Source organism: Leptidea sinapis, chromosome 31, assembly GCF_905404315.1.
Source record: "Leptidea sinapis chromosome 31, ilLepSina1.1, whole genome shotgun sequence".
NCBI lineage: Eukaryota > Metazoa > Arthropoda > Insecta > Lepidoptera > Pieridae > Leptidea > Leptidea sinapis.
The window spans coordinates 668,766-696,634 of record NC_066295.1 but is presented as its reverse complement, the minus strand read 5'-3'; the positions used below and the strand labels follow the sequence as shown (position 1 = coordinate 696,634).

At 35.3% G+C, this 27,869-nt stretch overlaps 1 protein-coding gene across 2 annotated transcripts in view; it reads right to left on the bottom strand.

Annotated features, from left to right (window-relative positions):
- The window catches only part of LOC126974208 (sex-lethal homolog), a 34,025-nt gene extending 7,432 nt beyond the window's left edge, over positions 1-26,593 (bottom strand). The window contains exons 1-7 of one of the 2 annotated variants that reach the window (XM_050821661.1): positions 26,482-26,593; positions 25,730-25,956; positions 17,504-17,716; positions 16,002-16,109; positions 13,552-13,733; positions 12,292-12,379; positions 8,526-8,598 (exon numbers count right to left, since the gene is read on the bottom strand). In XM_050821661.1, the coding sequence (XP_050677618.1) occupies positions 8,526-8,598; positions 12,292-12,379; positions 13,552-13,733; positions 16,002-16,109; positions 17,504-17,716; positions 25,730-25,816 (751 nt within the window). In that variant the 5' untranslated portion in view covers positions 25,817-25,956; positions 26,482-26,593. Of the gene's footprint in view, positions 1-8,525; positions 8,599-12,291; positions 12,380-13,551; positions 13,734-16,001; positions 16,110-17,503; positions 17,717-25,729; positions 25,957-26,365 lie in introns of both variants that reach the window. The other variant, XM_050821660.1, reaches the window with a different exon arrangement.
- Positions 26,594-27,869: the final 1,276 nt, after the last annotated feature.

The following is a 27,869-nucleotide window of genomic DNA, read 5'->3' as shown; positions in this document are numbered from 1 at the left end:
AGTGACAGTGCTATGCGGTATCTATGACTACGCATTGGTTATCGAAGCGGTTGTACGTTTCGATAACCAATCTCTCGGCCTACAAAAGCAGTGCACTGGTCTTCTCGCTTGCTCGCAGTGGCCCAGGGGTGGGACAGACGGCTTAAAGTGACGTTTTCAGAAGACTGTAGTGCCATCTGTTAGTTGGCCCGAAAATGAAAGCTTTGACAGCTGTCACTCGCTTTGTAACCTTTCAACTTTTCTTTGTTTGTGTTACTGGTCATAAAATGGCGGCTACGCCTAGCGTTTGCACGTGTATATGTAGCTCTCGTGTTCCATTTTGCATATTTACACTACTAAAACTATCCTTTATGTTCTATGTTGTGACAAAATTAGATAACTAACTCTACGCGCAATTTCAACATGGTAAAAAATTGTAATACCTACATTAAAAAGTAGAGTTACTTATTTAATTGCGTCAGAACATTAAAAATGAATTTTATAATTTCGAGCTTATATATAGTTGTTTTCGGGGCCAATCTCCAGATGGCGCCAGCTTTCAAATAGACAGCTCATAATGCGTAGAGAGGGCTCTCTTTTCCCTATATATTATTATACTCTTTGCAGTGAACTAAACGGGTTGCGGCGTGAGAACCGAAGCTCAGTGAGCAATTGTTTAATGCCACAGAGCTTATCTATACACATAAAATTCTTTGATGGCGACATGGATTTGTTAGCAGCCAGATATTTTATATTAGTGGTATGGAAGATGTTATATACTCCTATGTGCACGGAGTATTTTAGCCGAAAAAGACGCAGTTAAGGCAATTTTTGTATGCTGATTAATTACATCCATTTAATTTAGTATACCATCGTGTCCGCGCTAACTATATATAACTATTAGAGATACAAATATACTATTGTATTACTTATGCGGGAAAAGTAGTCTCTTGGCGCTCGCTGTTGCGGTTGAAAAAGAGCCGTTTGCCCATTGTAAAATTACTTGCGTGCATTGAGTTCGAAAAGTTTACTTGTCGCACGCAAATTATACTTGGCACACGCAAATTATACTTGGCACACGCAAATTATACTTGTCGCACGCAAATTATAGTTGGCACACGCAAATTATACTTGGCACACGCAAATTTCGAAATATGAAAACTGAATTGAGTTTGACGCGTCTGACAGTTTAATTTAATAAATAAAATTAAAGTTTAAGTTTAAAACGAATATGGAGTCTGAAATAATACATAAATCGTCGCATTAGTAATACTAAATGGTATGTGAAACTCTTGCGACGTTATCGACGATGATGACAGCGAGTGCCAAGATACTACTTGTCCCGCATGACTAATAACAGACAAGTGTGTCAGAAGCTAGCAGACTACATTAACAACTCTAGTATCAATTGAATTATAACTATTGAGCACACGTTTCGTAACCGCGGCGTACGGTACGCCGGCGCGGCGTACTACTTCACATTCTAACATTAACTGCGTGTCAATAAGACCCTTAGTGTCCTACTTAAAGCACCAGCACAGCTATTGTGATCAAGTGCTACTTTAAAATAACTAACACTTTTATGTGTGTTACAAGGAATGCTTAGATAGTTTCTTGCACCGCTTCTTCTCTCTCAGAGCGCCATTTATTTCCGAAGCGGTAGTAGTATATTAGAAATACATCAAAAAAAATCTGAAGGTATCGATTTTGAGAAAATAAATGCCTTTTATGCCTTAACAATATCAAGTTCAATCAAATCAAAATCACTTTATTAGTGTAGGTCAGGGAAATGACACTTATGAATGTCAAACGATTTCTTTTTACATTTACCACCATTCGATGTAGTAGATGTCTCATTACACACACACAATGAAAATAAATAAATGCGAGTATTTTACCAGTGATTATAAATAATAAAATAAATTTAATTAAAACAAAACCTGAAGCAGAGTTTTGGGTAACACGATCATCCAACCACCACAAAAGGCACCCGTTCACGAGCCTAATTAGACCGTTCACTACCAGCCTACGTCTACCTCGACCATATTTTAGGGAAGGGAAAATTACAATATAACAAATAGTATATAATTTGAAAAAACATTCTTGTATAGAAAAAGCCGAACAGAATGAAGAAGAAGTATGGCTTACAAATTTGAAATATTAAAGGTAAGAAATCGGCCGAAGATTAATACACTTCAATGGGAGCAGATATGTTATGATGGATAAATATTATATTATGAAGCAAAGATAACCTTAAATAACGACAAACCGGGTTAAATATTAATAAGTTGACATTCCATTGAAACCAAATAATATATTGAGACTATGATATTACTCGGTCTATTATTAGTGGGTCCACAAACCGCGGAAAAACAAGGAAACAAACATAAATACAGCTGAAATGAGAACATCCTAAAGTAAATGTATACACTTCTATAATAAAGTCCCAGCCACTGTTCAGGCATTATCTATAAATAAATTTAAATGTTTTATAAAAAAATGGCTCTGTCATAAATTCCATTACTCCACTGCTGAATATCTAAATGATCGGATAGCCTGGGACTAGATTGTGATTATTTTATAGCGATAGAAATTGACTGTACAATATTGTATGTTTTTATTGAAAAGAGCGCTAAAAAATAATGCTGGGAGAGTTTCTTGCGCCGCTTCTTCTCTCTCAGAGCGCCATTTGTTTCCGAAGCGGTAGTAGTATCTAGTAGTTATTAGAAATGACATCAAAAAGAATTCAAAAGGAATGAATTTTGAGAAAATAAATGCCTTTTTATGCCTTTTAAATACAATAGAAATCATGAATATATCGAACAGAAAACTGACCGACCGACAGATCATTTGACATTCCACATAGTACAGATTTTCATTCCTAAGTAAAAAATATTTTCCAATATTCTTTAAGCAGAAAAATTGAATATTAACGTTTAATTATTATCAGTGTTGCTCAAAATATATACGCCATCCTCCTTTATACAAACCCAACATATAGTTTATAATATAATAATATAACTAACTACTATGCTTTGCTTAATGCTATATTTATAATCATATTTACATAACAACTGCGCAAGTTCTATATTTTGAATTGAATAATATATAAAGACTAATATTTAAACATTAACTTATTAAACTTTGAATAGCATGGAAAACGTTTAATATAAATATTATGGTGAAAATATGTACGGGTCCTAAGTCCTATGATATCATTGTAAAGCAGGCCAATACGAGGTGTATATCTCCAGCTCATGGTGCATTCAACCAATCATTCTAATCGACGGTTAGGTAATCGAGAGTGATAAGAAATTAATTTATTAATAATAAGTTTTCACTATTGTCCTATAATACTTTATAAACATCTATTTATTCTTTTTAAAGTTTGGTTAAACAATAAAGTAATGAATACGGAAAAATATTGACTATTTGGTTACATATATTATATTTAAACCTTAGATTATACCTAGATTATTTAACAAGTTGCCAAGTCTTAATTACGTTTTAGAACATCAAAATATGAACGTCATATTTTCTAGAATTGACAACATACTTATAAGTATATATTGGTTATATTATTATCACTATTTTATATACCTTATTTAAGGGGAAATTATGAAATAATGCAGATCAGTGTTGTGGGAGACATTTAAACTAAGGTCTCATTTTGCATTATTATAAGAACCCTAAGACTTTGAGTAACACAGGTTTTGATCACAGATATATTTATTGATTCAATATTTTAATTTCATTTAAATCCTCAAATCATCATATTGAGCAGATTCACACCATACATACAGCTTAACTATAATAATATTAAAACGCGAAAACGAAGCTGTTAGGCGAAAACGGATCAACTACATTACTAACTATTTAAAAAAAATTACACGGGCTTTTTTATATTATTATTATAAGACACAAAACTATTTAATATAATAGATTAATACAGCTGGTTAAGCTCAAATTAATTTGTTGTTATTGACTTAAATTATTGTAATAATTTCTTTATGAAATAGTACGCTACATGTTAATAATTTTTATATCTGGCACTACCGACAGAGCATGGCGCTAACTTGAGATAAGTAAAGAAATCCTTACCGGCAGTTTATGTTAACCAGGGCCGATTTCACCAACGTCGTATAAATCTTGTACCAGGAATAAGTTGTTAATTAATCGCGAGTAAGCCTATTTTGCGCACATCCAACATTTAGCCTAGGGATAAGATCTCTATTCTCAAATAAAACGGTTATTTCGGCCGAGTAAGCTGCTATTTGCAGAGTAGTAGTGTCACTGTCTCTGTCACTGTGAAGTACAGTTATACCTAAATACTATACTACTACTATACGAGAGTAAGATATCTATAGACTAACGTCGTGAAACGAAATTTAAGATGAACATCGAATAAATCGAGAGAGCAATGTTAAACTGGGATAGCTAATCTAGTGTAAATTCAGTGTTGGTGAAATCGGGCCTCAATTATTTTTGTTTACCGGTCAAGATGATATTCAAGATTTGTAGACTCAAACAAGAGCGGTTGTAAACTATTAAATTTGTACTGCAACGTTTTAGAACTTAATTTCACGCGAAAATACGTATAAATAATGTTGAATTAACATATTACTTACAGTCTAAGGAAAACGACAAGAAGTGACAACGGTCCCGGTTATATAACAAACTGGTTCTAAAACTTTAAATTCAACCTACAACTATTGCAGCGAGATAATTTATATGAAAGTCGTCATCTTAAAGCTTTTCTATTAAACTTTAATATTTTAAAAGATCGCAGTATTTTATTTTAAGGAAAGAAATCCAATACAAGATTAATTAATTTTAAAATTCCGATAACAAGTTCCATAATTAACTTTAAGGTTACCGCCTAGACAACAGATCCTTACAGAACGATAAAGTTGCTATTTTAAGATATCGAGCACGTAGCCTATAGAGGATTTATATAATATAAAACAAGCTCTAAAAAATCGTTTTCGGCCGAAAGTGAGACTCGAAAAACTTTACGTCGAAAGTTTCCGGAACGACATACTTCCTTGAATCGCTGGAATTTGATATCTATAACAGAATAATTGGATGGCTAACTATTTATATCAAAACATCAAATGGAACAGTAAGATATTGTTATACGATCAATTTAAATTAAGTCATCTGAATATATATCGGCTGATAATTGCCAATATAGCCGCTCTAATGGCTACGTACTCTATGACGCCGACCATATTATCATAAATCAAGTTGAGCTTTGTTAAGTTACTGTGTCTGGACATATTACCATTACTCAAATAGAGGTTAAACAAGACTAAATAAGGCCATGAGTAGTATCCGAACTAATAAGTTATGTCCATTGGTGGCGGTAGTCGTTAGTAACACTCCCAGAGTACGAGGACGATCGGGCGGTTCAACTGTACGTTGTTCATGTCATAAGAGTGCTACAAACGAATATGTCCAGCTAGAGTAAAAAACAAAGCAAAGGGTCCAATCATTTTGAAGTTATACTTCTTGAGGCGCGTTAGGAAAAAATTATGAGAGTGAAATTTTAAGATGCGCGCGCATTACACAAAAGTTACAGGGTGAAGTTGGTTCCTACAATTTTCTGACATTTGCGACATTCGTTATTTTTTTTTTTGGTTTCTTCGTCCATTATTAGGATAGGCAAAGGGTTGAAGCCCGTACAGCCGTATTCGTTATTTAATAATTAATTGTCAAAGCCATCGTTGCAAGATTTTTACAATATTGTTCTTTCTACAAACGTAGGATAGCACGAGGAATGAATAATTTTAAGGATTTAGACACACACTTTCTTATTGTCATCTGTGGCCTAAACATTCGCTCAATTAACAACAATGGATTCACATAACGACATAACAATTCACAACAATGTCGCAACTCCCACAACACCATCACGAGTGAGATCAAAGTCCATGCCTAAATCGTCGAATCGTTCAGGCGAAACTTCTTACAGTACAGCCCTTTTCAAAAGGGACGATGGTGCGACACGTGGCCCGGCTGGTTGTAACAATCCCGGCGGTATATCCTACTGGGCGCTGGGTACATTCCGTAACTGGCGGCGTGCTCTTGCCGGTGCAACATGTCCAGCTGGTCGAGGCTGTGGTGACGCTGGGGTACGACGGGTGCTATCCATGCAGCGTGCGAAATATTTACCATTCAGGACACACAATACACAGAGTTACACAGTGGAGACCCGGGCGTGGAGGGACACAGTCGGTGTGCGAGTAGCGACCAATCACGACCCTTGTTGAAATGAATGTCAAAGTTACACATCATACCATTTACTACGACTTCGATGAAGTTGAGCTTAAACCAGTATGTGGCAAGTAACTCATTATTGCAATTTTAATGATTTCACAAACTATTAGTGGAAAAAAAATGAGTAAATCATTAAGAAAATAGTTTATTAAGTACAGTACAAATTGAAGGAAGGTGTGTTGCCAGTGATAACCTACGGAACGCAGACGTGGTCGCTAACTATGGGCCTTATGAGGAAGCTCGGAGTTTCCCCTAGAGATCGAATCAGAAATGAGGAGATCTGTAGGAGAATCAAAGTCACCGACTTAGCCCAAATGAAGTGGCAGTGGGCAGAGCACATAGCTCGACGGACAGATGGCCGTTGAGTCAGTAAGGTCCTCGAATGGCGTAGCCGGAAGGCGTGGTGTTGGTAAGCCCCACACAAGATGGACCGACGATCTGGTCAAGATCGCCGGAATAGTTTGGATGAGGGCAGCGCAGGACCGATAGTCATGGCGATCTTTGGGAGGGCCTTTGTCCAGCAGTGGACGTCTTCCGGCTGAAATGATGATGATGATGAAATTAAAGGAATAGGTGACGGACAGATGGCCTTGATTGTCTGAGTCGCAACGATATACAATACAAGCTTGACTTATCGTGGGATTTAAGTGGTCTTGTGTGCCTAACTTTAATGCAAAATAAACAACAGTCGAGAGAGGAAGTAGAGGTCACGCGATGGTGAGACACACAGAACGTTCCAAGGGAATACGCACTTTGTTTGAATTATCAAAGCAGTAATACCATATTCGAATGACTTTTAGCTGAACTCGCAAGGGACACGAGTAAAAGTGCGGCGCGAGTAGTTCTTGCAAACCACGCGCATTCCATAAGAATACCCGACATTCAGGTGGAAACTGTTTAGGTGGCGTCCGACAGCATCATCTTGGCCGTCGGTTTAAACTTGGTGATGTATTAATTAGTTTTATACAAGTATTAGTGACGGAAGCACTGGCTGCATTAAAAACCTAGCAATGACCACGTCGACAACTTGTTCATGGTTATTAGCATTCTTTATTGTTCATGTTTCTAATAGTATCTACTTCTATCTCATTGTGAATAAGGAACAGATCACGACAGTACACGAGGGTCAAGTTAAGTTAAAACAGGTGCTACGATGACGCCGCTGTCAATATATTCATAATCTAGTACCACTTTTCCCCACTGTGTCCCTCGATTGAATAGTGTCCATTAATAAGCAGGATTTACGCATTCTAAACGAAAGCGATTGCTTTTCAGATTAAATTGATTATAAAAAGTGCATGAAAGTGGGAATTGAAGCCGGGAAAACAATAAATCTCTCAGACAATTTCAATTCTTTCATCTAAGAGTTAAGGTCTTTTGAAATATTACATTTTATATCAGCCACCAACACATAGATTTTATCGGTATAATAAAGGCTGCGACGAAAACCCGTTCAAAGCGAGGGCGCAATATCTGCACTACCACTCTAACGCCATCATAAGTTTGATATTGCGAATACTAGCCAAAAATGCTATGAATTATTATAATTTAATATCTGCAGTAAAATTACGTTTTCATTTAAAGATTTTGTCTTCTGGCTCACATAGTTCATTTCATCGCATAGGTATCGCATATAATGGGAACAAATTATACCAAAAATATTTTGATTTATTTATATTTTAATATCATTTTTTTACCTATTAGCTTGCAATAACTAATAAGTCATGGACCAGACTGAACAAAATTGCTTACAAGATCCATGATAGACATTTTTGTGCAAATATTTTATACTTCTGAAAATGGATGATTTTTAGTGCCAGCCAAAAACCGGATAACGTCAATAATTTATCTTCTATTCTAAACATGAGTTATATTTAACTGCGTTCGGTTTTACGAATGCATGATGAGTTAAAATTAAATGATCACAGCCTTCAAGATTCAAGTTTAACGTTCTGTATGCAATGCTGGAAATTAAACTTTATAGATACAACTACAGTTTCGCAAAACTTTAAAAAATTGCTGATATTATTACAGAAGATATTTCAGGATATGTACAGTTATTATAATGATAGTTAATTTAATCCTGAACTGTTTCCAACAGTAGATTTTAATAAATATTTAGCTACTGGTGTTCTCAGTACAACAAAAACGTCAAGTAAACCTGAGAACTATTATCTCCTTGACATGTTCGTAGTGTGTACACAACACAACACGTCAATATCTTCTTTTTATTTCAATGGAACTAGCGATCTCAAAACGGTAATTACCTCGACTTTGCTGGAAACCAGCCGACCAGCCCGCGTAGTACGCTGCCTTCTGCTTCCCGTGCTCCTCGGCAACCTGTTTCAATATTACTTATAATTAACTTGGGATTCGTTTTAAAATAAAATCATCTAAGATTTATAAACAAAGTTATATTCTGTATAATTTTTAAAGACCACCCATGACTATCTAAAATGATTCTATAAAGAATATCTATTGCTCCATGTAGATTAGTCATTAAACAAAAATTATATTTGACTTTTGAGTAAAATGAAATGATCTAATATGTTCTCCCGATGTTGATGCAACTTATAATAGCAGTAGCGATATGGCTAGCTCGGTACACTTCGATGCCACTGTTAATAGAAGTAGCGATATGGCCAGCTCGGTACACTTGGATACCACTTTTAATAGTAGTAGCGATATGGCTAGCTCGGTACACTTGGATACCACTGTTAATAGTAGTAGCGATATGGCCAGCTCGGTACACTTGGATGCCACTGTTAATAGTAGTAGCGATATGGCCAGCTCGGTACACTTGGATGCCACTGTTAATAGTAGTAGCGATATGGCCAGCTCGGTACACTTGGATGCCACTGTTAATAGGAGTAGCGATATGGCTAGCTCTGTACACTTGGATACCACTTTTAATAGTAGTAGCGATATGGCTAGCTCGGTACACTTGGATACCACTGTTAATAGTAGTAGCGATATGGCCAGCTCGGTACACTTGGATGCCACTGTTAATAGTAGTAGCGATATGGCCAGCTCGGTACACTTGGATGCCACTGTTAATAGAAATAGCGATATGGCTAGCTCTGTACACTTGGATACCACTTTTAATAGTAGTAGCGATATGGCTAGCTCGGTACACTTGGATACCACTGTTAATAGTAGTAGCGATATGGCCAGCTCGGTACACTTGGATGCCACTGTTAATAGTAGTAGCGATATGGCCAGCTCGGTACACTTGGATGCCACTGTTAATAGAAGTAGCGATATGGCTAGCTCTGTACACTTGGATACCACTTTTAATAGTAGTAGCGATATGGCCAGCTCGGTACACTTGGATGCCACTGTTAATAGAAGTAGCGATATGGCTAGCTCGGTACACTTGGATACCACTTTTAATAGCAGTAGCGATATGGCCAGCTCGGTACACTTGGATCCCACTGTTAATCCTTAAACATGAGCAACATCTGCCAGTGAAAGTTCCAAAATCAATCCAGCAGTTCTAAACATTGACAAACTCAAATTCGAATTAATTTAATTCAATGCAGGATTTTAAATTGCTACTTTAACGTCAAAGTCTACCATTTATTCGAAAATATATGCCTCAGACCTGAGAAGTTTTACATTACAAATTTAATTAATATGTTCAGGTATGTCATAACAGATGTGTTGAGGTGAATACATGAAAGTGTTATGAGTGTGTGGGTGGGAGGCAGGACATAGTGAGTGTGTGTGAGCACCGTGGTACCGCCCGCGCTGTGCAGGCGTGGCCGACCGGAGCGCCAGTTAAAGGATGCCACCCCCCATTGCTGTAGCCCAAGCCAATTGGATGCATGCACAAGTTAGCATTTATTATTACACATACATTCAATTCATATATAAGGTTTTTCTTTACTAGTGTCAACAATTAGGTGTCCGCGGCGCCGTATATCATCGGCTGTTAAATGTAACAGAGAGCGCCCAACTTATCGAAGGTATGAGTGACGGATCAAGGAGATGGCTCACCTAAGTGGCGTCATCTGTGAATAATGGGGAAAAGGCATATTTTACATGAGGAAATAAACTACATAAAAAATAACTTGTTTTAAATGGAAAAGGACGACAAACGAGCGTACGGGTCTCCTGGTAGTAAGTGATCACCGTGTTGCCAGCCTTTAAAGAAGGTGTACGCGCTTTTTTTGGAAGTACCCGTATGTCGTATCGTCCCGGAAACATCGCGTAGGGAAGTGTATAAAATTAATTTCTTGCTCATAAAATACTTTTTTAATTAATTTCATACTCAATAAGAGTTGATTAAATACGGTCCAGTAGAATTCGATAAAAACTACCCTATAGTTTTTATTTCGATTCGAGTAAGCCCTAAATTTTTTTTATTTCAAATTTTACTTTTGTATGAGGATTTCTATGACATAATTTTTTTGACGCACAGTTTGACAGTTCTGCTGTGACATTCTTTCCTAACAAGAACAGGGAAAATTATTGTAATAGTTGAACTTCGATAAATTTCCAACACCGCGGGCAGCTAATCTTTAACATTAGTATATCTAATATAATTCTTTATATATACTATTACGTACATAAATAAATAGTATGACAGATATATACATAAGGCCTTGTTGAATTAGTGAAAGTACTCACAGTAGTTGTTCAAATTTAAATGTTTACAGGAAGTTTAAATATTTAAGGATTTACAGAACGGAACTGTCCCGCTTGCAACGAACGGATCTGAACGACCTTGGCACAGTGCCGAATACAAATGTAATTCACTCAGCAGCGAACTGAGAACAAACTACTGTCAGGACTAACACTGATCAAAGGTGAAAAATTATATCAAGTATATTAATTATATTATGGGACAAGTCGGGGGAACAAAAGACAATAAAGACAATTAGTCATGCGTAAGTCATATACAAAAGTTCTGTCGCGGAGCAGAAGTAATATCGGTCATTGACCTTAGAGCCTATTTCGTTGCTTCAGTTCAGTTCAGCTACATTTAGATGCTACTTGTTCCATTTATTTGGCGGCTCAAAAAAAAACGGCTGCTTTTGCCAAACCAAGGGCCTAAGTTGTTAGGTAGATTATGCTCCTTAAGATCACAAGAAAGTGTCAGCTATTTGTCAGACATTTTCTAGAGAAAATTGCGAAAGAGACACGCGCAATATGTAGATACATGTCCAGAACCACCGAACACAAAGTTTGATTTTTTTTTATTTATTTTTATGGAATAGGAGGACAAAAGAGCGTACGGGTCACCTGGTGTTAAATAATCACCGCCGCCCACAATCTCTTGCAACACCAGAGGAATCACAGGAGCGTTGCCGGCCTTTAAGGAAGGAGTATGCGCTTTTTTTGAAGGTACCCATGTCGTATCGTCGCGGAAACACCGCATAAGGAAGCTCATTCCACACACTCTTTGTAGTACGTGGAAGAAAGCTCCTTGAAAACCGCACTGTGGAGGACCGCCACACATCCAGATGGTGGGGATGATATCCTAACTTGTGGCGTGTCGTGCGAAGGTGGAATTCGGCGGCAGGAATCAGGTTAAACAGCTCTTCGGAACACTCCCCGTGATAAATGCGGTAGAAGACACACAATGAAGCGAAGTCTCTACGCAACGCCAAGTTTGATTTTCAATACAATTACTGGAGAGACTTATTATAACAGGTCAATGTCCTCAATTATTTGTACTCCGCGACCGCAGTGTAGCACGCAGTTACAAGCGAGTGCAGTTAAGCCGAACATACAAATTGTATTCCTTACGTGAGATGTCAACAGTTATATCCAGATGAATATGTAATTTATTATTGTTATATCGTTATTTTATTTGTACCTTTAATAATTAATAAAAAACATCAGCTTAACAGTACCATGATACTCCATTGCCTAGTCTATGCTTCAATCACAGCACTTGGGTGAGTTTATATTTCTGTAACCCAGTTGGCAAGACAATAAGTATCTAATTAAATTTAGGTTCATAGTGGAAGCTACTGCAAACGTTGAAGTTTCTACTTATAAGTTTTGTCTACAATGTGTAATTACCTTAACACATAGTGGTTCGCTGCCTCCCTCCGGTATCACATTATTCAAGGCGGATATTGCCTCTTGGGCTTCTTCCCGTTTATCAAATCTGAAAACAAATCGTTTTTTTTTTATGAAAATATGGAATGACACGAGCAGGACGTTCAGCTGATGATAATTGATACGCCCTATCCATTACAATGCAGTGCCGCTCAATATTATTGAAAAACTCAAAAATTCTGAGCGGCACTACAACGGCGCTCGTCACCTTGAGACATAATTTGTCAAGTCTCATTTGCCCAGTAATTTCACTAGCTACTGTGCCCTTCAGGCCGAAACACAGTAATGCTTACAAATAACTGCTTCACGGCAGAAATAGGTGCCGTTGTGGCACCCAAAATCTAACCGGCATCCGGTGCAAAGCCGCCTCCCACGGGTATGTATGTATGTATACATTGTGCATCGTCTAGGACTTAAGTAAAATGTACACAACTTTTATAGTAGAAATATTTATATAGTTTCTGGCATAAGTCATCAAAAAACTAGAAAATAAATATTAATTAATTAAGGTGAACACATCGCCCAATAAATCAATCATAATTCGCCGACTAAGATAATTATTTACTAATAAGTTCATAAACTAAAGCTATTATATATAGCTTAACATAAATTATATCTGAAATGTGCCATCCATTAGGTTTGACAACACGTATTCCATCGAAATAAGTTTAAAAAATTTATTTTTTCAACATGTAACGAAATTATTTAAAAAAAAGGGATATTCTTAAAAAGTTTCATTGAATATTTCATCACTTCCAAAGAAATGAGAATACCAGTGGGAGGTTCCTTTGCACAGGATGCCGGCTAGATTATGGGTACCACAACGGCGCCTATTTCTGCCGTGAAGCAGTAATGTGTAAGGATTACTGTGTTTCGGTCTGAAGGGCGCCGTAGCTAATGAAATTACTGGGCAAATGAGACTGAACATCTTATGTCTCAAGGTGACGAGCGCAATTGTAGAGCCGTTTAGAATTTTTGAGTTTTTCAAGAATCCTGAGCGGCACTGCATTGTAATGGGCAGGGCGTATCAATTAGCATCAGCTGGACGTCCTGCTCGTCTCGTCCCTTATTATCATAAAAAAAAATGCTTCAGTGAGTTTTACACACAAAAAGGAACCATAATAGAAGCAGGAACCCCCATCTAATAACGTTACTGTACGAGTTCTCGGCCGACTGTGTGACTCGCATTAAAAAAATACTATGTATAATTCAGAATCTTACCTGACAAAAGCAACTCCCCTTGGCGCCCCGTTGTTCTTATCCCGAAGGATATGCTTCTGCACTATCCTGCCGTATTTGCCGAATATTGTCTCCAATTGTTCCTCGGTGATGGCGCGAGGCAGATTGGTTACATACAGGTTCGTCTCCTTTATATCGTCCCCGGACGGTCGCGCGTAGGACACCTTTAATAAAACAACGGTATTTATATAGATGATTGTATATTATATCTGTCGAGTGTCGCCACCTGACGGAAAACATATCAGCGATCGGATCAGAACATTATGTAACAACTAACCTGTGTGGTGTATTGGTCATTACGTCGCACGCGGAGTCAGTGTGTGCGTGTGGCTTTTTTTATGAAAATAAGGGACGAAACGAGCAGGACGTTCAGCTGATGGTAATTGATACGCCCTGCCTATTACAATGAAGTGCCACTGAGGATTCTTGAAAAACCCAAAATTACTGAGTGGCACTACATTTATTGCGCTCGTCACCTTGAGACATAAGATGTTAAGTATCATTTGCCCAGTAATTTCACTAGCTAAGGCGCCCTTCAGACCGAAAAATAATAATGCTTACACATTACTGATTCACGGCAGAAATAGGCGCCGTTGTGGGACCCATAATCTAGCCGGCTTCCTGTGCAAAGGAGCCTCCCACTGGTAAACTGTGGCTATATTTCATTAATTATTAGTTACGAAGACACATCCATTAGGGATCATTTTATTTTTTTATTCTTCGTAATTTTGAATGGCACTGGTCTCACTCGCTGGCTGTGCAAATCTTGACAGTTTTTCAATATCTGATCATAACATAATATACTTGAATGTATTACTTTAGATAAAACCTAAATTTTAATAATGTTGATATAAACCCATAACATAAAAACCTGTTTTACACCGATTTTTGAAAGACTGCTTTGGTAAATTTGCCTTTATTATCCAAAAGGCTTTCCTTTTTGGCTACTTTGATGTTTTGACACATCATAATAGCGTTTACAATAAATTTCTGAGAATCAGAGAAGCTTGTTGATTTTCTACGATCATGTGACCAAATGTTCTAGAGCATTAAGTACCCAAGTGCCAAAAGTGTGTCTTCCGACCTCTCGACAACTCGGTGTATCACATATTTGGATACTCGTGTGACCCAAAAATGTTTGGGTCACATGTTTGCACGTGTGCCCAGTTTCAATCAAAGTATCAGCCCTAGTAACTTGAGCGCAACTTAGATATGGCATTGTCAGTTCATATGCATATCATTCGCACTTAATTACGATAAACAAGGCAATCAAGGACAAACTCAAATTCAAAAATTGAGAAAATTTTCGCAGTACGGAAAAACAGTGCGCAATAATTACAAAATTAACAAAACAAAAGCCATCAACGATCCTGTGATTCCTCTGGTGTTGCAAGAGAATGGGGTCCGCGGTGACTACTTAAAACCAAGTGTCCCGTACGCTCGTTGGTCCTCCTTTTCCAAAAATAATAATCTTTCTTAAACTTATTTTTTTAACTTTATAGTATTTACTAGCTGACCTAGCAAACGTTGTATTGCCGATATTAAAATCGCAATACAAAAGTAACTGTAGTATTTACTAGCTGACCCAGCAAACGTTGTATTGCCGATATTAAAATCACAATACAAAAGTAACTGTTGATTGTAGATGGGTGAAAATTTTAATTTGTATGCAATTTTAATGGTGACTCATAATCAAGCAAATTTAAAAAAAGTTAAAAAAAATAAATAAAAATTCGTGTGGACCACCCTTAACATTTAGGGGGATGAAAAATAGATGTAGTCCGATTCTCAGACCTACCCAATATGCACTCAAAATTTCATGAGAATCGGTCATGCCGTTTCGGAGGAGTTCAAAGTTTAACAACATGACACGAGAATTTTATATATTAGACTAGCTGAGCCGGCAAACGTTGTTTTGCCATATAAAGTATAATTCACGCGATAGTTTTATAAGTGATAAAATATTGCCTATATTATAAGCCTGTACATCATTTTGTTCTATTGTCAATAGTTTTTGCAGCGCACGCAAAAATAGGTTTTCGATTTTACACCTTATGTTACAAAATAGCAATATTATTACGGATCCCTAATTTTGAAAAAAAAAACATAGCCTATAGCCTTCCTCGATAAATGGACTACCCAACACTGAAAGAATCATTCAAATCGGACCAGTAGTACCAGAGATTAGCGCGTTCAAACAAACAAACAAACACTGCAGCTTTATAATATTAGTATAGATTTATATTTGTGGCCAGTACGCACAATAATTACGAGAAAAATCAAACCTTTTTCTTTCGCTCCGCTAAATTTGTCCATAAGTATATGTAAAATAAGAACTATCTTAAAGCACAACACTGCACAGACAAATTATCCGAAGTCGTGAGAATTATAAGTATTAGGTTCACGTAAGTTTGAAGAAATGTAAAAAATACCTTTAACCGTTTATTTCTCAGTTGGAACCCGTTGAATGTGTCGATGGCTCTAGCCGCGTCCTCTTCACGAGCAAAGTTTACAAAGCCAAACCCGTAGCTGTATCCAGTCTGAAAAATATATGAGGTTTTATAATGTCGAGTTTGAGTAAACGATCTCTTATTAGGCCCAGCAGCAATGAAGACCTCTTAGAGACAGAAAGAAAGTTATATGAGAAATAAATGCAAAGTAGTCTGGTTCAGTTTCTTACAAAATTTAATGTTTTATGTGAGGTGTGTCTCAATACGCATTCCGAAAAGGAAAATGTACTACAAGTGCTACATTTTATTTAGTGAATCATGTTTTAAAATATATTGACAATAAAAAAGAGGCATATTTTTTGACATGACCAAAGCATTTGACTATGTCGACTATGATATATTGTTAAATAAATGTTATCAATATGGTTTAAGGGGAATTACTTTGAACTGATTACAAACTTATATTAAAAATAGAAAACAATGTGTTCATATTACAAACTGTGGACAAAATTGTAATATAATGGTTTATGAATCCAAGTGGACTTATTCAAATTCAGGTGTACCACAAGGCAGCATTCTAGAGCCCTTGCTGTTTCTTCTATATGTAAATGATTTACTAGGTTCTACATTACGAAAATGCATACTTTTTGCGGACGACGCGGACGTTTCTCTTCTAATACTTAACCTTAACCTGGGTTCAATAATGACAAAATTGTAAAAGATGAAATCTTAACAAATATAAATTGGATGAAAAGAAACAAACTAAGTGTAAATATTGAAAAAGAAACGAAATAATTCAATTTAGTAACAAAAACACAAATCGTAATATGTTTAAGAGTATAAGTCATCAAGGTAAATCAAGGCCCCTACTCTAAAATTCCTTGGTATCAGTATAGATAAAAATTTAGACTAGAAGGCTCATATAGAATCACTGGTTAAAAGGATACATAAATTTGTCGTTGCTCTTAGGCGAACCAGAACGACTATAAAAGAGGCTGCAATCATTGCCCATCACGGCTATATAGCATTTATAATTAGGTATGGTATCTTGCTATGGGGAAATCCACAAACAAACAACATATTACTGGCTCAAAAAGAGAACTGTGGCTGGTATAGGGCCCTTCGACAGCTGCAGACCACTATTTTTAAACTTAAACATACTGACTATTACCGATATGTATGTACTAGAGGCTGTGACTGTGTTTACATTATATCTTAGCATTTCATTAATTATTTTAATTGTGTATTGTAGGGTCTTTAAGGTATGGCTTTACGTTGGTCAAATTAAATGTAGCAGCAATTATTGATTGTGTTAGGTTTATAATATTGTGTAGCGAAACCACAAGAATATTTGCATGTCTGTCAGATGAAACATGTTGCCTGCTCTTAAATTGGTAACGACGTTACTTGTCAATGTTTCATCTCTCTGTGGGGACTATGTTTCCAACAGCAGCTAAAATTTAAAAATTATATAAATTTGTTACCTTAAAATCTTTCATAACCCGGCAGCTCTCGATGGGCCCGACAGTCACAAACATGGCGTACAGGTCTTTCTCCGTGACAGTCTGCGGTAGATAGTTCACGATCAGGTTAGTTCGGGCGGAGTCGCCGGCTGCAGAAATGCTGCCTCCATCAGACATGCTGCCCCAGTACCTGTGCCCCGGGTTGTTTCTACCACGGTATTGTTGCTGGATTTGCTGAAAGAAAACACTGAGAATCAGTAGGTTTATGTTCTTTTTAATCAACGATAACGAGGGGCACCTCCACGAAACAGTAGTGCCTCGTATTTTCTATACATTAATTTGTCTCCGCACGGAAAAATTATTGTACGGCTTGACTGATGCAGTCCTCCATGTTTGCCGCGCGTAACGTTTCGCTCTCGCAGCGAGCGCCATAATCCCATAATCTCTGTTCGACTTTCGAGAAAACGGCTGATCGCGGTAAAGCTTAGATTTCGTAACGAGTGACGTCGTCGTCTGGTCAGTCGTCACTCTTGTATTGTGGCGAAAGAAGGGCAGATTATTGCGTCACACTCGCTAGGATAGAACTATATTCACACTCAGTGCCTAGCGAGGACACTACAGCCGAGGGTCCGAATACAGAGCGACATTCGCCCATCCGTTTCTTTGGTGAAGAGTATTTATAACAAATTTAATATGTTATAAATACATTTTACACGCGACTGGGTTTTCCGAAAAGATTTTGCCAAAACTACACTCATGGACATATTTAGCGGAACGCACGGAAAAGGTATGATTTTTCTTGTTATAATTATTATGCATACTGGCCAGAAATATAAATAAACCTTATAAAAAATGTGTTATGTTTCATTAATGTTTGTTATTTATGAAATTATTTCGTTAGTAGTGTTTTTCTGTGCCTACTGCGAAAATATTCTTAACTTTAGAAATTTGAGTTTAGTTTTTATTTACTTTTTTAAGATTTGCTTTGTCTTGTTTGTATGTAAGTTACACTCAAGTTACTAGGGCTGATATTTTTATTGAAACTGAGCACCCCTTCCAATATGTGATACACCAAATTGTCGGGAGGTATCGGCAGACCGTACAGTTTACGAGACTAGAAGGACAGGGACGACACGACTAACTGCGACAAGAAATACCGTTTTACCGTTAACAGCGTGCTTAGAAACAGGACCTGGACTTCTTCTGAAGTGAGAACAAAACTTCAAGAAGTTCGGCCGTTACGGGAAGCACTCAAACTGTGAAAAAGACTTAAATCAGCCGGAATAAACTTGCACTTGTATGCCAGAAGCCCCCTTCTTGTCACATACCATCGAGTAGCTCAAGTTGATTTTGCTCGCAATCATGAAAATTGGAACGACGAATCTAGCGGTCAAGTTCTACTCTGAGGTGGGTCCAGATTTTGCTTAAAGCCTGATAAAAGGACTAAAGTATGGGGACTACCGGGAGAGAGGTATGCTCAGTGCAACATAATTGGAAAAGAGGCATATTATAGTGGAGGGTCAGATATGGTATGGGGAGGTATCTGTATGGGGGACTTACGGGACTCTAGGTCATTGAGAATGGTACACTAACGGCAGCACTTTAGAAGAAATTGCAGTAGCTTTGCCCTTTTAATAGGAAAAGAATAAAATAAATTCTGATCCCGCTAGTATGAGACAACTTAAAAACGCATTACAGGAAGAATAGAACGCAATCCCTCAAGATTTAATTGATAATTTGATTAGGAGTTTGACAAGGAGATTGGACGGATTGAAGAGCTAGAGGGAGCAATACTAAGTTTTGATTACTTATAGCCCACGTTAGGATCTTTACAAATCTTTATAGATAAAGCAATAAAATGTTTGCATACAGAAATGTTTGTTTCCTCTCAATTATTTTTTACCTTAGTTTGGTTGATTTTGTTATTTGATCAATAATTTTCAAAGAATTTTTCGACCTTAGTAAAATATAAGTAAAAACCAAATTGTTAAACTAAAGTGTCGCAAATTTATATAATATTTTTTTTTATTCACACTTTCTTTTGCGTTCCTCTAAATTTGTCCCTGTTAGTAAAACTGAAAAAGTAGTTAATAATTAGTACCTAAAAAAAACGCGAGGATTATGACAATTTAATTACCGCACGTGTTGTATGCATATTTAAAGTAAAAAAAAAGAACTAATTTTATTAAAAGTTCAGGAAGTAAATAACAAAATGGTGTAGTGACATAAGAATGTTAAACACGAGCAACTAATTTCGAGTACCGATACGCAACAAGCTGAACCGGTAGAAGCGGAGACGGCGCGGGCAGGAGGACGCCGTTGACCGTGTAGTTAAATTTACTACACATATGGTGGGTTATCATCATTACTCAAAAATATCGACACGAAATCAATAACCGTTATAAGGAAATCGGCACAAACCGTAACCTGATAATATCAACTATGAAAGTAGAATAATGATGTAGGTCAAAACCTTGACCTATTATGAAGCCAGCATTTCTCCGTAATCACTTGAATCTGTTCAAAGTTTGCCAAGATAGCGAATCTATCGTCTCGTAAAATTTATACATATGCTCTAAATACAGCATGTGAACTAAGCGCGTATTCACTTTCGACTTCTGTTCATCAAAACGAACACTCAATTTGCAAAACATAAACGATGTCTCGGTTGCAAGAAAGGAAAATTCTGAGACAGGTTTCGTAAAGAGGAAATTAAGAAGAATATTTGTTTATTTATTTAAACGCTAATCGCTTGATATATTCGTCGGATCAGAAAATATGTTGTTGTTTACGACAACTAGATGTAGAGAAATAGCATTACAATCTCAATTAATAATTAGATAGCGTGTGGTATCATTTTTAAGGTTATTCATATGACTGGATCGTGGCCTTTTTAGTGGGAAACCATACTAGAGCCTTTTAAATTACAGTAGAGTTTTGGTTATAAATTTAATTGGTATAATTAATCCCAGAAGAGAGGGATATAACTTAAAAAAAAAAAACAATTTGTTTAACTATAGAGATGTATGAGATACAGCCCGTTGACTGACACACGGCCGGACCGACAGCGGAGTGTTACTAATAAAGTTACACGTCGGATACGGAACCCTAAATAATAAACGCAGTAATCATTTCTACATACAATAACATTTGCGACTAAAAATAATCCAACAACACCATTGCATAGAACACAATATATTTTAGATTGAAACAAAAACCACAACAAAAGAATGTGTAGAAATGATGAATGGAGAGAACAGGAAGACTGACACTAAATATAATTAATAAAATATTGCGCATTGTAAGTCTACACGAGATACTGTGCTAAGGCCGTGTTCTGTACAACAGTGAAGGCTCTCGACAGCCTCTTAAAGCCTGGCACATTTCCAATTCAAATGTTGCCTCTTAATATTATTCTACAACTAGCTGCGACTCCCGGTCTCACCGACGTCAATATATGATTTGATTTCTTATTCTGGGGTAATGCTCCAGGGATTTATGAAGTATCCAAAGCTCAAAAGAAATGTGTCAGATCTGTCTGCTCACTAAAAGCAACCGAATCATGTAAACCTCACTTTATTAAATTAAATATTCTTAGCATGCCATCAATATTTATAAAGTAGCAGTTATGGTAAAGAATAATATCAATAAATATGAAACCCTAATTTCGAAATGAAACGACAACAAATTACGACCTTTAAAGACCAGAACAGAGTTGTATCGAAACAGCATCTTTTGCATGGGACCAACAATTTACAATAAGTTACCTAACAATATTAAGCGCGAAAATATATTCTACTTTAAAAAGTCACTCAAATCTTGCTTAATAAAAAAAACATACTACTCATTAAAAGATTTCTCAATAAAATATTAAATAATAAAAATTAACTTTAACTGAACTCAATATCATTGTGTAGCTAATGACATTATATTATAAACTAGCTGCCCCGACAGACGTTGTTCTGTAGATAGTAAAAAAACAACTGTTTTATATTTTAAAACATCAAAAATTATTTCGTAAATATGCTCCCTGTTGTTAGAATGAAATTGTTTCACAGCGGAACTGTCAAACCGTGCGTCACTAAATTCTTTCATAGAAAATATGTCCATACAAAACAAATATTGAAAATAAAAATATTTATGGGTCCCAAATCGAAATAAAAACTACCCTATCTCACAAGTTGGACCAAACTGCACTCCATGAAGTAATCACCATTAAAATCCGTTTATTAGTTTAGGAGTCCATTGAGGACAAACATTGTGACACGAGATTTATATATATTAAGATTAAAATGAATAAGCCTATGAAATAAAAACTATTGTATGATTGATGTTAATTTAAGTTTGCTTGGGATGTAGGTACATCTTTTTTTAGTATAGTACAGTATATTATAATTGTTACAGAAATTAAAACGTGAACTGACTATGTATTCCACTATAAGTTTGCATGCCTTATGGGTTAGGATAAGAGCACCACCGGATTAACCATTCGGGAGCTGTCTCTGCTTCACCTTCTCAAAAATGAATATGTATTGAGGGCTCTTTGATATTTTTAGGGCTGGACTTTGTCTTGGTATTTTAAGGTTAATTATTGGATTCGATAATGACCCGCGTGCGTGAAGTCGCATCTATCGCTGTTGCACCTCTATTGTATCCAATAACACTTCTGTATTGGTATTGTAATACCAATACAGAATAGTAGAAGTTTAATTATCACGAATGTGTAAAACATAATATTGCACACCTACAATTCTTGATTATGTATAATATATAATGTATATATATAACCATAAGCATAACAGGCATTTATTTTCTCAAAATTGATTCCTTTAGAGTTCTTTTTGATGTCATTTCTAATAACTACTAGATACTACTACCGCTTCAGAAACAAATGGCGCTCTGAGAGAGAAGAAGCGGCGCAAGAAACTCTCCCAGCATTCTTTTTTTGCGCTCTTTTCAATAAAAATATACAATATTGTACAGTCATTTCTATCGCTATAAAATAATCACAATCTAGTCCCAGGCTGTCCGATCATATAGATATTCAGCAGTGGAGTAATAGGATTTACGACAGAACAAAGGTTTGAAGGGGTTGAAAATAGGGGATGGAAGTTTGTATGGAAATTTGTCATTATAGAAGTTGACACCATAAAACTTTGTTTTTAGGCAATTGATAAGAAATAGATAAATATTTGTTCTAGCGTTTTTGAAACTTCAACCTGTGCGGGGATAAAGTAGTTCTACAAAAAAGTCCGAGATAGCATATGTCTTTCTCATAAGATAACATACTTTATCTACACCCATGCTTTAAATCCTCTATTAAAGATTCTGAAACAGTTAGCTTATTGCCAACATTAAAACACCCAATGTTCTAATAACCATTACATCATCCAAACGAGTGTTGTAATGTTTTACTGAATTTCATAACAACACTCCTATTTTTTTTTTCATTCCCTTCATGCTCAAAGAGTTTGAACAGACAGCCACATTCTTATTGCTCGATGCATGGCATCTCTATGAATTTCAAAAAAAGAACATTTTGGTTTACGCGCGTTCCACACCACCAGAACGTCGCGCGCAAAAAAATGTAGGTTATTCGAATCACCGCCATTTTTCTTCGATATTTTTATTGTTTTGTTTACAAAAAATCAGCAATTAATTTCCAAAAGAACATAATATTCAAGTGAATTTTAATTATTGCACTATACAAAATATAAATTGCTACTAAAATAAATAATTCTTTCATTAATACTTAGTTTATTTGTATATATAATCAGTAATGGTTGATATTAGGTTACTACTAGGACTGGATGTTTTAATATTAGCAGTAAGCTAACTGTTTCAGAATCTTTTAGAGGATTCATATTCTGGGTGTAGATAAAGTCTTGTATGCAACTGTTGATAATTAGGTATTAAAACACTCATGTGATACTATTATCACAATCCACATTCGTGTTTTAATACCTCTTATTACACAACAGTTGCATAAATAACTATTACCCATTTTAATACATTTAAAATTATAAAGCAGTAAGATAAAAGCTGCTTACATAAATACAATATTAATCCGGTATCATTTTAATACTATAAAATCATTAAATTCGGATGGTTTTAGACTACATTAATCCGGAATACCTAGGAACATAATTTTTTTTTCTATTGACAGAACAGCTTCTGTCGGGTCCCTGCAAGTAATTTATATGATCAACCTAAATGAAAACTCCTAAAAAAGCCGTACACAAATTTAAATAACATCATCCCTGTACACAAAAATGTTCATAAAAAATGTCCATAAAATTAAAGGTAAAGGCTTAACACCAGGAAACCCATACACTCTTTTATCCTTCTATTCCATAAAAAGAAAAAGAATATAGTCATCATATTATATCATGTCTTATCCATTATATAGCCTATAATATTATCCAAACAATACACCAATTTTCATCAAGATTATGCAAGCCATTCTTAAGATATAAAAGGCAATACAGACAAAAATCATAATAATAGTGTTAGTTAGTCAAAAAATATTTATTAATCACAAAGTTTAACAAAATAGTTATTTAATATATTCTTATTGAAGTTGTAAAATTTTAACTTGTACTTGCCAGTGTGCAATAAGCACTGAATATAATATTAACCATAAATTATTGTTCTACAACTTTTATTTCTTTTACTATTATTACTCTAGTATTGTAGTTGTGCTAGTCACATTATTGGATTAGATTATCTATACATATAAAAATCAATTGCTGTTCGTTAGTCACGCTAAAACTCGGGAACTGCTGGACCGATTTGGCTAATTTTAGTCTTGAATTATTTGTGGAAGTCCAGAGAAGGTTTAAAAGGTGAAAAAATAGGAAAATGCTGCTAAATTAAATAAAAACAACAGATTTGTTTTTCCTTTGATGTGTCCATACATCATTTCTATGAGAGAATTTATTGACGCACAGTTTGACAGTTGTTTGACACGGTTTGCTGTGAAACAATTTCATTACGACAGCAGGGTGCATATTTTACGAAGTCATTTTTGATGTTATGATATATTATTGACAAATTCATATAAAAAACATCATTTTATTTATTATATACAGAACAATGTCTGTCGGGTCAGCTAGTGTGATATAATTATCTACAGTTAAAATAAATGGCCTTTCAAACACTTAACCTTTCGAAATTGGCAGTGGCCAGGGTACTTGATTTTACAGAGACAAAACTGAGAATGCCGTGGCACACTATTCCCTCATATATGAAATGTTTTATTTTGCACGGTCCAATAGCTTGTTTCAATAGCTTTCAGATACATTCACTCAAATCGTCTTAATCATAAGCAAACTAATAATACCTGTGTGAGCCACAAAATCATGCCGATCTCAAGGCATACCACACAATCAAAATTTACCGGAATGGAAACGTTAATAAAAATAATTAGGTTGAAATATGGAATAATATCATCAAACAAATGGTGCATGAGTATCTTGTATGCATATCATTTCATAAAATTAAATAAAATACATTAGTTTTAATATGTATTAGTAATGCAAATTTTATATAAAAGGAAGTCTTAGGAGAATGGATGGCAGATTTTGACATTGACTATAAGAATCCTATTTTGAATAAAAGAGAGAGAGTTGAGTATATTTAGTTTGGGCTATTTGAATAATGACTGTTGCTGTTGGATATAAGGTGCTAAATCTTACAGCAATCAGGATAACATACTTTTATACATAGTATAGACAACCAGGAAAGATGTAGTTTAGTACATTTGCTGCTGATCCATTTGAATTCGTGGAAGCCAGTAAGTTTAAAATTAAAATGGCCTAGTTGTAAGTATTGGTAAAAGTCTTTATATTTACATATATATACTTTTTAATTAAATACAACACTACATATTGGTGTAATAATACAAGTAATTTCTTTTAAACCAACAGGTTTGATTTCTGGCTAGGAAAATTGATTTTCCAAAAATGCAATTAATAAACAATATGCTACTGTAATAATAACAAACAACAAAAAAGACAACTTACTCAGCACAAAATAGCAGTGAATAATAAAACAAAATTTATGTAATTCAATTATGAACAATTTATGAAATAATACTATGTTGTACACACAGAAAGAAAAAACAAAAACTAATCTTATGTTAGCTAGACCAACTCGATTTTACTATTAAATTTAAAAAAATCAGTTAAGAATAATTTGGCAAAAACTATTGTAAGGAAAGATACTTAAAAAAATTGATAAACTTACATTTTCCAGGGAATTGTGGCTTCTATCCCAACCACTGTAGGGTGAACCGCCATACATAAAACCCTGGTTTTGGTATCTGTTGCACATTTGAATTTCTTTTTACTGCCAAGTTCTGAAGTAATCTCTAACAAGCATTTAAACAAATTGAAGGTTCAGATTGAGTATTCTAGTATACATTGCAGTGTAACAATATTTTATTCTATTTCAAGTGTATTTCTTCTAAAAAGCTGAAAAATTAAAAAAACAATCTTTAAAATTCAAGTATATTTTTGCTTAACCCTAAAAATCCAGTTACCTATGCCAAAGCCGTAAACGAAGTTAAAAGTTATGCATTAAAAATAAGGCCAATGAACTCATAACGAAATAATAAAAATTAACGAAATAATATTAATTATTAATAAATAACAGTATACCAAAATATTATTTTTAACGAAACTATATAGGGATTCAGGTAATTGAGAATCCATACAAGAAATCTCACAGGTTAGTACAAAACATTTCCACAACACGACGTAAGAAACTAAAAATCAAGCTCACAGGCCCTCACAATTTAACAACAATATTAACAATATAAAATGATATTTTATTTTATTTTACAGGTTGTTTATTAGTTATCAAAATCAAGTTAGTACAAACCAAACTTATATTTTTGTTAGTCTAAACACCACAGGAGGTCATTCGATTGAAAAACTACAACTGTTTAGTGTTTACTGTACAATGCAATCAACTGACAACTTCAAGAATTAACTTACGAAATAAGATCGTCGACAGACAAATTTAGAAAATTAAGAACAAAATGGGTATAAATGCAAAAATGTATTTTGTTTCAGATTTACTTTGGTTAAAAAGTAGGCACTGAAACTAAAAATAATAGGTAGTACTCTGTGATAGGTAGCCTCTAGGACTAGACACTAGCTAGTCTACAATTATGAGAAGTGCAAGTTTTGAGTTAAATACATAATATTCTGAATCATCGGAACAATAATATAAAACCTGTATAGCGCACATTTAATTGAACATTTTCTAAGCGGTGGCACTCTTAAATCATTCTCTACTTATCTACTTCAATTCAAATAGATATGTAGCCGATTTTGAAGTGAAAACTTCCTTAGAATCGTGATTTGAAAGTAAATGAAACGAAAAAGCGAGACGATAAAAATAAATAACCATAGATTCAATTTCAATTTATATTTACCAAAATAAATAATTTTATAATTTAGTTATCTTCCAGCAGTCGTGTTTGTCATTTCGTCGCGTGGACTTTTGATTGCAGTGATTTCGTGTGATAATTATGGCAGTTTGTGGGAACAATGAATATTACGACATATTGTGTATGGGTGCGGTGTGGTTGGTGCACAGGCTCCACTCAACTGGGTCGTTTTGTAGTTCTGACCGTGGTGGAAGACAGAGGAGTAATGCTTTGCTTGATCCTGTGTATGCATGATGCACCTGGGCTGTTTTGAAGATACTAGTGATGAAATAAGCGGGTACCTAAAACTTAATTAACATGACGTGATGTGGTATTTTCTGTGTATTTATTGCGTAGCTCCAGGTGTATTTAAAAGCTGCTCAAGATACGAACAAAAAGAATGGTGCGTACCTACGCTTTGTTTATGTTTAAGTCCGTAGGTAGGTAACCTCATTCTGTTTACAAATAAAGGCCCCGCCTAAAAATGGCCTCTTCAAAAGTTAGGGTTGTCTAAGAAAAGAAATTGAAAAATTATATTTTTATTTCGTAGAGTTTTTTATTTATTAAAAATTAAATATCACCATACTATTGCATATGACCCAAATAACTTACCATTGAAGGGATGTTATACCCTTTCTGGTTCACGCAGTATATAGGTTTATAGGCTATAAAGATGGAGTACATTAAGCTATCGAAGTTGCCGAAAGATGGAGGAAATACTGCGAGGAACTCTACCAGGTTCAATTATCATGCGCCCCATTTTGAAAATGAATCTGTCATTGATATGAAACCTAGTATACTAGTTGAAGACGCGATTCAGAAACTGATACGAAACAAATCTTCTGGTACTGATCAGATTAAAAAAAAAAAAATTGAAAGGCCTAACGAAAAAACCTATGTACATAACATCTGTAATGCAATACGGCAAACCAGACATTGGCCGTCCGACTG